General features: G+C 44.8%; 1 protein-coding gene across 1 annotated transcript; it reads right to left on the reverse strand.

Annotated features, from left to right (window-relative positions):
• Positions 1 to 6,314: 6,314 nt before the first annotated feature.
• On the reverse strand, positions 6,315 to 8,411 carry LOC110540836 (PWWP domain-containing DNA repair factor 4-like). The gene has a single exon (XM_021627627.2). The coding sequence runs from the start codon at positions 8,409 to 8,411 to the stop codon at positions 6,315 to 6,317; it is 2,097 nt and encodes a 698-aa protein (XP_021483302.2).
• Positions 8,412 to 9,582: the final 1,171 nt, after the last annotated feature.

Consider the following 9,582-nt stretch of genomic DNA (forward strand, 5'->3'; position numbering starts at 1 on the left):
CTAACTATTCTCAACTCTCTGCAGCTTTATTCTATCCCGTGCATTTCTCCTCATTGAAATCACCAGCATTCCTTCTGAAAGAAAACTTTTATAATCCATTGAGCCAAGGTCTTCTCAGTCCTATTAGATCTACTGTGTTTTGAAAACCCCTAAGTTCCTTAGACTGTGAGATGTTCATAGCTGAGTCTTGGAGGTGTGTCTGAGTCTTTGAGGGTTCCATGGACATCTTCTATTTCTTATGATCCTTGGGTTCTTCCTCTTGTCTGCTCCCAGGCTTGCCACTGGAGATTAGCACATGGAAATCAGATTTTCTAATCCATTTTCATTAGAAAACAGATTTGTGGTGTCTAGCAACTGATTCTTTAGGTTTCCAAATGCGTTTTATTTTAGTTTCTGCATTAATTTTGCCGCCCTTGGGAAAGGACAAACATATTCTTTCCTTTTAAATTCAGGTTCCAATTCTTTGTGGTGTGGCCTTAGTTTGGGGACCACCACTTGACTGGAAACTGCTGGTTGTCAGAATATCCATTGTACTTCCTGGATTTTCTTCTGTATTATTTGTTTTATTATGTCAGAGGAACATTCTTGTCTCCAGTCAGGTGAAGGGTACCAGGCCACTGTACTCAGGCCACATCCTCACCTTCTTTAGCCTACAGGTCACCAATCTAATTTTCACTAAGCTGGAATGAACATCTAAAGGAATCTTAGGCTCAATTAAAAAATTTCCAAGTACCACTAATTTGTCTTCTCTTTGTGTCACAATTCTACCCTGTGCCCTGTGGGAAGCCTCTGGATAAAGCTGATAAGACTAGGAGCCATTACTTCATTTCCTTTACCTTCTCAAGCTACAGGGTTATTTTTTTTCTGCACTCTTGTGGATTATTTACATATAGTATTCTTTTTTTCTTTTTACCTTACATTGATCCCTTTATTTCAAATATGTGAAATGTGGAGGCAACACTTCCTGATTCATAGATAAAGAAGTAGAGAAACAAAGAAGCAAACATCAAGTTAAAGTAGCTAATTAGATGCATCTCCAGTAGAGTATAGGCCTTCCAATTTGTGAGTATCTGTTAGCATTTGTAAAGAATAAGAAGAGTTGGCATCTTTTGCCATGAGTGTAACATTTAATTCCAGCAGTGCCACTGAGCAAAGGTCCAAGCTGGCATATGGTTACTATATTTCTCTCCAAGAACAATTCACTGGCTGAGTGATGCCAGTGAAGTGAAGGCTAATAACTTCATATCAGATGTGGGACAATTGCCTTGACGTTTAGATCTAGTGTGAAGATTTCCTTTAACCTGGTCAAACTCACTTGAAAATTACATTGAGGTATAACATGCTTCCATATTGCCTCCTGGTATGCAGGGGCATCATTTAGGAGTGTGGTTTAGAGAAACTGAGGACAGACAGAAGAGAGACAGGGTCACAGTATCATGGGGGAGATGTTAAAACCATGTGATGATTGGTATAGGAACATCCCTAGCATGTTGAACTACTGTGAGAGAGATGAATGCTAAAAGGCTCAAATTGCTATAAGGAAGAGATATCCATATTTTTTGATTGGTCTACCCTTACGCAAGGGAAAGTTGATACTTTTAAAAGACAATGGAGATGCATAATACTTGTATTTCTTTTGTATTAACTCAGACATTCCATTAGGCCATACTGTATTGACTTTGAATTTTCTAGGTCTCCAACATGAAGATGTAAGTATAAAAGCCTCTGTTCTGATGACGAAATGTACACAAGAAATAAACACGTAATCCATATGTACTCTAATTTCAGTTGTGTTAAATGCCCTGACAAGAACAGAATTGGATGATTTGATGAGTCATTGAAGAGCTGGGGGCGGGGGGAGGATCATTACGTGGGATTAAGAAGCCTTCTTGATGAGTTTGTTGTTTCTGGCAGCCAAGTAGAATTCCAAGTAATAGTATCTAAAGCCAAGAATATTGGAGGTTTTTGAGGACCTTACTTGAAATTTAATTAAGACATGGAGACATATAGATAGTTTAAAGCTATTGTAAGGCAGTCTCTCAGCTAGCTACTAACTGAACCCAACTTCTCATGATTCTATCTCTCTATTTGGTTTTCATTGTTTACCTCCCTGCTCTGTTCCATCTCCTTTCTATGTTCCTTCTCCATCAAACTGTATCTGACATCTCCTGTGCTCCTGCCTGCCCAGAAGAACCACTCTTTTTCTTCCAGCCTCAGCTCCAGCTCTTAGCTCTTTATTATACAAAAAGCCACTTTCCAGTCTTAACCTATCAGGGACAAGACAATTCCTTATCCATCTCTTGTGGGTTGCCCTTAGGTAGGTGAAGAAGGACAATCATTTACAATACAAAACCTGTGATGAGTCATAGAAAGGACAATACCAAAATCCTCCCAGCACTTCTGATGGCACAGAAGGAAAAGCGGCAAATACTGGTCAATAAGAGAGAAGGTCATCACAATATAGGAGATTGACTGAGATGCTCTAGCACAGCAGTTCTCAAATTTGATTGTCCGTATGAATGACAAAAATGGTGGTGAAAATTCTGTTCACTGGTCTTCTCTAAAAGTTTTTCTTTATTCTTCTTTTTTTTTTTTTCAAAAAGTCAAGATTTATTTTTCCACAGAGTTTCTGGAAAATATTGAGGCTCCAGGTTCCAAACAGCTGGGTCTGAAAGATGATTAGGTTCAGATCTGAACGTTAGGAGCATGAAAATGAGTGGTTTGACTTAGCAAAACAAGAGGAGGGATTGTTTCTGAGTCCAGGTGATGGCAGTTTAAGAAATGCAAGAATGATTCATTGGACTGTTAGATAAAGAGTATGAAGGATGAGACATGTGAACTAGTATTGAATTTAATGAGAGATGAGACAGTGGGTGGTGATTTGGGAAAGGACCAATGAAGTGGTGAGTAGAGATGGAACTTTTAATACAATGGGTTTAAAAAATATCTTCCAAGAAGCCTTTGTATTCAAGAGCAATAGAGTGAGAGATGAGTAGGAAAAGGGAGTCAAAAAGAGTCCTGCTCTCTGGAGGTAGAATCATCAGCTGAGATGAGTATGAAAGGTTTGAAGAGAGGAGACTATGATGGGATAAATGCACCAGAATAAGGGTGTGAGACTGATCATCCGTTTCAAAAAACAAGTGATTTGAAATAAGTGGTAACATATATAAAAGACACCTAGTCACATGGTTTTGTTGGAATCTCTCAGTACATGATATAAGGAGTGATCATAATGGTATCAGGACATAGGAAAGGGCTGAGAGGAAATTTGCTGGAATTAAGAAGGTACTGAGAGATCAAGCATATGAACAAAGGAGAGAAGAGTTGGTCAGAGAGGGTGGTGCTTTAAAAATAACTCCTAATAGACTCATGTGTTTGAATGGTTGGCCCATAGGAAGTGGTACTATTGGGAGGTGTGGCCTTGTTGGAGTAGGTGTGATCTTGATGGAGAAACTGTGTCACTGAGGGGGTGGGCATTGAGGTCTCAAACAATCAGGATGGGCCTCATGGGGACATTTTCATTCTGCTGCCTATGAATCAAGATGTAGACCTTTTATCTCCATTTCCAGCACCATGTCTACCTGCATGCTGACATGCTTCCTATTAAGACAAGCATGGATTAAACCTCTGAAACTGTAAACCAAAACAAATTAAATATGTCTCTTTATCAGAGTGCTGTGGTCAAGGTGTCTCTTCACAGCAGTAAAACCCAAACTGAGAGAGAGATCATGATCCTTAACATCAGTTATGGATAATAGGTAGTGGAAATGTGACCATGAGAGTGGGTGGCAGAGGTTGTAGTGCTGACAACAAACAAACACAAAAACAAAACAAAACAAAAAAAACAAAAAACCTTCAGGAGTTAAGCAAAAGAAAAGGTCGAAAATTCTGGTATACTCCCAATTGAATAAGGAATTATGAGGACTCCAGTGTCTCAAGAAACCAAGACAGAAATACTGGTAGGAAAGATGAGAAACAGGAGATAAGGAGATAACAGGAAAGTGAGCAGATTATAGCAGCTAGGAGAATTGTGTGTTCTCTTGTTCCATGTGAGTGCTCAAAGTAAACATTAGAAGTGGCACAAAATTAACTTGTAAGTTGAGAAGGAAGAAACAACTTTTAGCTTTGAAAGAGGATGCTGCAGGCAGGGGAAATAGTACTTTTAGGGCACAGAAATGGTAGAAGGTGAGGACAGAGGGTTTTGTTGTCAGAACATAATACAAAAGGGGTAGTGGCATTTAAAGTCCTAGTAGAGTCTGAATATGCAGGTGAACTGCACTGGCATGGTGCTTGGGTATATAGAAGAAAAAGAGCTTAGACATTGGCTTCTCCTGGAAAAGCCATTAACAGATTGGAGTTATTAATTCCTACCCTAGATGGAGTCAGAAGCAGGAATAAAGGAGGTGTCAATGATTTATATACTTTTAAAAAGCAAGGAGGATTGAATTATACAGTGTTGGAGGATTTCATAGAGAGATGGCTCATAGCAAAGAAAAAATGTGATGTCATTTAAAAGTCTTCTTCACTTAAGATATTTTTGGTGTGTGTACATTGTCATTTTTCTTTGCACCTGAACGTGAAGCCAGAAGACATTAGAAGTCTTCCTCATTTTCTGTCCACGTTAGGGTTTTTTGTTTTTGTTTTATTTTTTTTTTTTACAAGATCTCTCACAGAACAAGAGGCTTGCCAATGCAGCTATACTGGCTGGTTGGCAAGCCTCAGTGTTCTTGTCTTTGTGCCCCCACTACTGAGAATACAAGCATCTGTGTCATTCTTGCTCTTTTGCACAGGGAAGAGCCCACTGGATGCACAAAGGAAAGGCACTAATTAGTATCAAGGACTAATGTTCACCATTCTCCAGTGCAACAGGAAGGGAACAGGTATCATGTATTCAGGGACATAGGCTGGAGGACAAATGGACATTTACAGGGATTTGGCAGAAAACTAGGAGACAGTGGACTCAGGTACTTATACAGTTGTACTTTGCGGTCTAAAGAGGGACTGATTCATGTGTACCTAGAATACACATCAAGGACTATGATCCAAGAGGGGGAAACAGGACAGTCTGGGAGGTATGGCAAGCCTGCTTCTCATCAATGCACCCAACTTGTCAGTGACTCCAAGGAATGAAAGGCCGCTCTCCCTTTTCTGGCCAACACCAGGAGTCTTTGATCTCAGAAATGTGAGAAAAGCAGAGATAGTAGTGTCTGCTGCTGCAGACAGTCAGCCCATGAGATTGGCAGACCTTTCTCATTAAGAGAAAGTAGTCTCTGTGGGACTGGAGAATGGCTGAGAATATAAAGTGTATCCTGCATGGGGTGAAAACATGAGTTCACCATCCAGTACTCATTTAAAAGAAAATATATGGACAGGCCTGTTTAATCTGTGCACTGGGGCGACAGAGACAGGAGGATAGAAAGAGCTGCCTGGATACCCCTTCTAGCACAATCAGTGAGCAACAGGTTTAATCAGAGATCCTGTCTCAAAAAGCAGAGAGAATAAGTGAAGAGACACCAGATTTTGACCTATGACATCTGCACACTTGTGCACACATACAGAAAGAGAGGGAGGAAGGCAGGGAGGGAAAGAGAGAGAAAGGGAAGAAGGAGGTTGCAGAAAGATGAGAGAGAGAAAGAGTAGAGAGGGAAGAATAGAGAGAGGGAGGGAGAGAGAGAGAAAGAGGGAGAGAGAAGGTGTAAGGTGCAATACACTATGTTCTTCAAAATCAGAATATCTCCAGGATCACATTCACTTCCTTTCTCTGACTTAAACCAACTGCCTCAGTACACATGTCTGTTCCTTTTCTTCATTGTGAGTGAGTGAAGAAGGGAGCAATGGAGAAATTAGTGGAAGCTAAGGTGGCCCCATCCATAGCACCCTAGAGAAACAAGGACAGGAATTGTGGGGAAGTCAGAGACAGGGTGTCGTCAGGAACATGATGTGCTGGCTGGGTACGTGGGGAAACTGCAGAGAGGGCAAGGCTATGTCTAGCTAGCCAATGCTCCACGCAGCGCTGGAAAGGTTCTAGGGAGGTGCAACCACAGGACATGGGCACACCTAGGCACAGGCCAAAGAGGGCTGGCCTGGCCTGAAGCTAACAGAATCTGTCTGTCTGTACAGCCCATGTAGACATCTGCACTGTCAAGCAGTAAAGAAAATGTTTATTTCAAGGTGGGGAAAGAAACACTCAGCAAGCAGTTGTCCCAGTGCCCAAAGTACACCCCACAGTCTCCCAGATGTTCCTCTTTGGAGTTGCTTCCGGTCTCCTCTCTTGGGAGTTGCAGGGGTGATGGCTCATAGCAGTGAGCACCCTTCTAAGGAATGGGTGCATGAGGGGCCCTGGCAGCCCAAGTACTGGCTGCTGACCTCTTCCGGGCTGCCTTTAAGAGGTTCTTTTCAAAGAGCTCTTTCTCACGGTAGTGCACTGGTGGGCCATGCAGGTACTTCTCTTCTGCTTCTTTGTAGCTGAGCTCATCCAGGGCAGCGATGGAGCAGATGATTGCTTCTGGAAGAAGAACCTCCATGGTAAACCGCACTTTATCTCCTCTAGTCAGGGAGAGCAGAGCCTCATCTGCTTCCTTGCATATTTCTTGCAAATGCCTGGCCACAAGATGCAACTGGTCATCATCCTCCAGGTAGGTCTCAATACAGACGACTTCCCCCCTTGATTTCCAAAGATTGTCCACCCACCTGGACGGTTTTCTGCCCTGCACAATCTCCCGCAGGTGCTGGTCGGCCCCCTTTCTCTTCACTATGAAGTCCACGAGCTTCTGGTTGGCTCTGTCCCAAGCAGCCCTCATACGGTCAGGCAGAAGTTTCTTGAGGGGCCCTTTCCCACCCGGGGCAGTCTCCTCTTCCCAATCTTCCAGGTCTACATAGCTCACCTTAGGGAAATCAATGTGCAGGTCTCCTTGCTGGACGGCCCTCCTTAGCGGGTAACTGACTTGGGCGGTATAATAGTCCATAAAGGAGCCCAGGTAGGCGCCACGGGCCAGGCCCTCTCTGTAGTGGTCGATCACTGTGAGGCACCAGCTGATGCCCTGGCTGTACACTCTGCTGGCTCTTCTTATGAGTGATATTTTTTCTCCACAGTCCAGATGTTTCAACTTGTGGAGAGGGACACAGACACCCTTGTGCTCAAACTGCATGTTAGCTTCCATCAACAGCACCCTCGCCATCTTGTCATTTTGGCTGACACTCTTTACCACTGCTGGCCAGAAAGGAAGGTCCTGAAATTTGAACCAGACCAACATTCCTCGTTCAATGGTATTCTGTTGCTGGGCAGAAGCCACCTTGTCAGCTTGGCCTGCTTCTTGAATATTGGAACCCCGGTTCTTGAACCTGGTCTTAGTCACCTTTGAGTGAGCACAAGGTTCCTGTTCTGGCACCCTACAGTGTGGACTCAGCACATGGATCTTCCTTTTCCTGCTAGCAATGCGGAAAGATCTTCGCAGCCTCTGGACTGGAGGCATGCAAGCTGCCGATGCCCAGTTTGCACCTGGTTTCAGGGTGCCCGGGCCATGGTCCTCCTTGTTCTCAGGGATGGCAGTCTTCCTTTGGACTCCAGTAGCCTGGGTGTTTATCTCAGCAAAACGTGCTTGTTGCTTGAGGGCTTTGGGCGAGGACCAGATGCACCTCAGTGACCCAGAGGCAACCTGCTGCTCTTTCTTTGCCTGGACACTCTGCGTGGAGGCCAGGGCAGTCAAAGATGTGGGCTTGGATGTCTTCAGCTTTTTCATCCATGCATTACCACCAGAATTTCCTTCAGGCGTTGGGTGACGTAGTCGTACTCTGAGGCCTCTTAGGACATTCTGTTTCATCTCAAAGTGTGGAGGCCCAACAGCAGTGTGTGCCTGGGCTTTTCCACCTTTCACTGAGGGCACTTTCTGTGAGCCCACTGGCAACACAGGACCCTGGCGTTGTCCCTGCTTTCCAGGACTCCTCTGGGAGAGCTCTTGGCCTTTCTGGTTTTGCTTTTGGAAGCACAGGCGCACGCGCAGGCGAAAGCGAGGACGTGGTTTGGAGTTGGCCTGCTCTTTTGGAACCTTTTGAGGAGCTGTTCTTGTGCTGGTTCTTTGGCCACCTTTCCTTCCACCTTGCAAACAGCCTCCCTCCCCCAGGATATCGAGAGCCACCTTGAGGGCTCTTCTGTATGCTCTGGTCTGCTTTGGTGAGCCATTGCCCTGTGACTCCTTCCCTGCAATGGAGGCAAGGTTCACAATTTCAGACTTGGTTAGTGGCCTTGCTTTGGTGCTCCTCACTCTTGTCTTCTCCCCCATAGGCAAGATTTGCACCTCCAGGAAAGGTGCCCCTCTCTTCTTACTATGGGCTGATGTCCTGGGTCTGGACAACACCCTTGCAGGCCACAGCTGACCCTTCCAGCCACACAGCACATACTCTGCAGAGTTCATGATGACAGTACTGTGGGTCTGTGCTGATCACTACAGGATGAGCACCTTGGTTATGGTGGGCACAGTGACTGCCTGGCAGTTGTCTCTGGCCAGGCTCTCTTGCCTGTGCTACTGGCCTCCTTCCAGATTCTGGTGGAGGAGCTGGAGCTGACTTCCCTCAGGGTTATGTGGGCTTCCCCTGCATGGTGGGAGAAGGAAGCAGAGTTGCATTAGGAAGGAAATAAATAGGCTTTAGCCAGCATGGACACATCAACGTGGTCAGGTGAGGCAAGGGTAATCAAGGGAGCTCACAAAGCCTGTTCTACAGATGTGGGAGAAGATATGCAAAAGGTCCAGAGCAGATGGGAAACAGTTGTAATAATGTTGTTCCCCACCCCAAGTCTGGCGTGTTTAACTTCGTCCCAGAGAGGTGGATGTCATTACAAGGGCTGTGCATTTTCTTGCCCACTCAGTCAGTACCTTAGGGCTCCCTGGGATTCTTTTGCCAAGGAAGCCTCATTGTTCTCTTTGCTTTGGAGCTAGTCCTGCTCTGCCAACCCCAGGATGGCTATGGACAACCTAGTGCATGAGCGTTCCATACTTGTGTGATTCTAAGTTGAGCAGCAGCAAGGAGGTGGGGAACTCTTCATGGTGATTCGCATAACATGGTAAGAGAAGATGGCTGCTTTCATAGCTTCTGGCTACCCCACCAGCCCACCACCAATCTTTCAGCTTAGTTCTGTTTCCATTGTGGACCTCACAATGGCATTAAGTGTCTACAGGGCACACTTGGCGAGATCCCCAAAGAGAAGCTACTTCTTCACTAAACAGACATGCTTACTAATTGGAAGACTCGGTGATTTCAGATGGCAAGCAACAGGGTTATATGACATGACAGGGAGACAAGTGTCTCTGTTGGAACTGTGGACCCTCCTGCTGCAATGTCAAGCCTATGGTAGACCCTGCACACCCATATCTGCCTGTGATGAGCACTATTCATCCAAGAGATTACAGACCACTGACCTCTCCTGTCTCCAACCTCTGTGCCCTAATGTTAATCCATAAAGTCTTAGACAGGAAATTAAAATAGCTACTTGATGACATGGATGGTCACGTGTCCATCCCTAGGTCTCCTGATATTCAATCTCATCTGTATTGTAGCTCTCCTCTTCATGTTCCTCCATGTTGAGCC

Source organism: Meriones unguiculatus, chromosome X (genome assembly GCF_030254825.1).
Source record: "Meriones unguiculatus strain TT.TT164.6M chromosome X, Bangor_MerUng_6.1, whole genome shotgun sequence".
Taxonomy (NCBI): Eukaryota; Metazoa; Chordata; class Mammalia; order Rodentia; family Muridae; genus Meriones; species Meriones unguiculatus.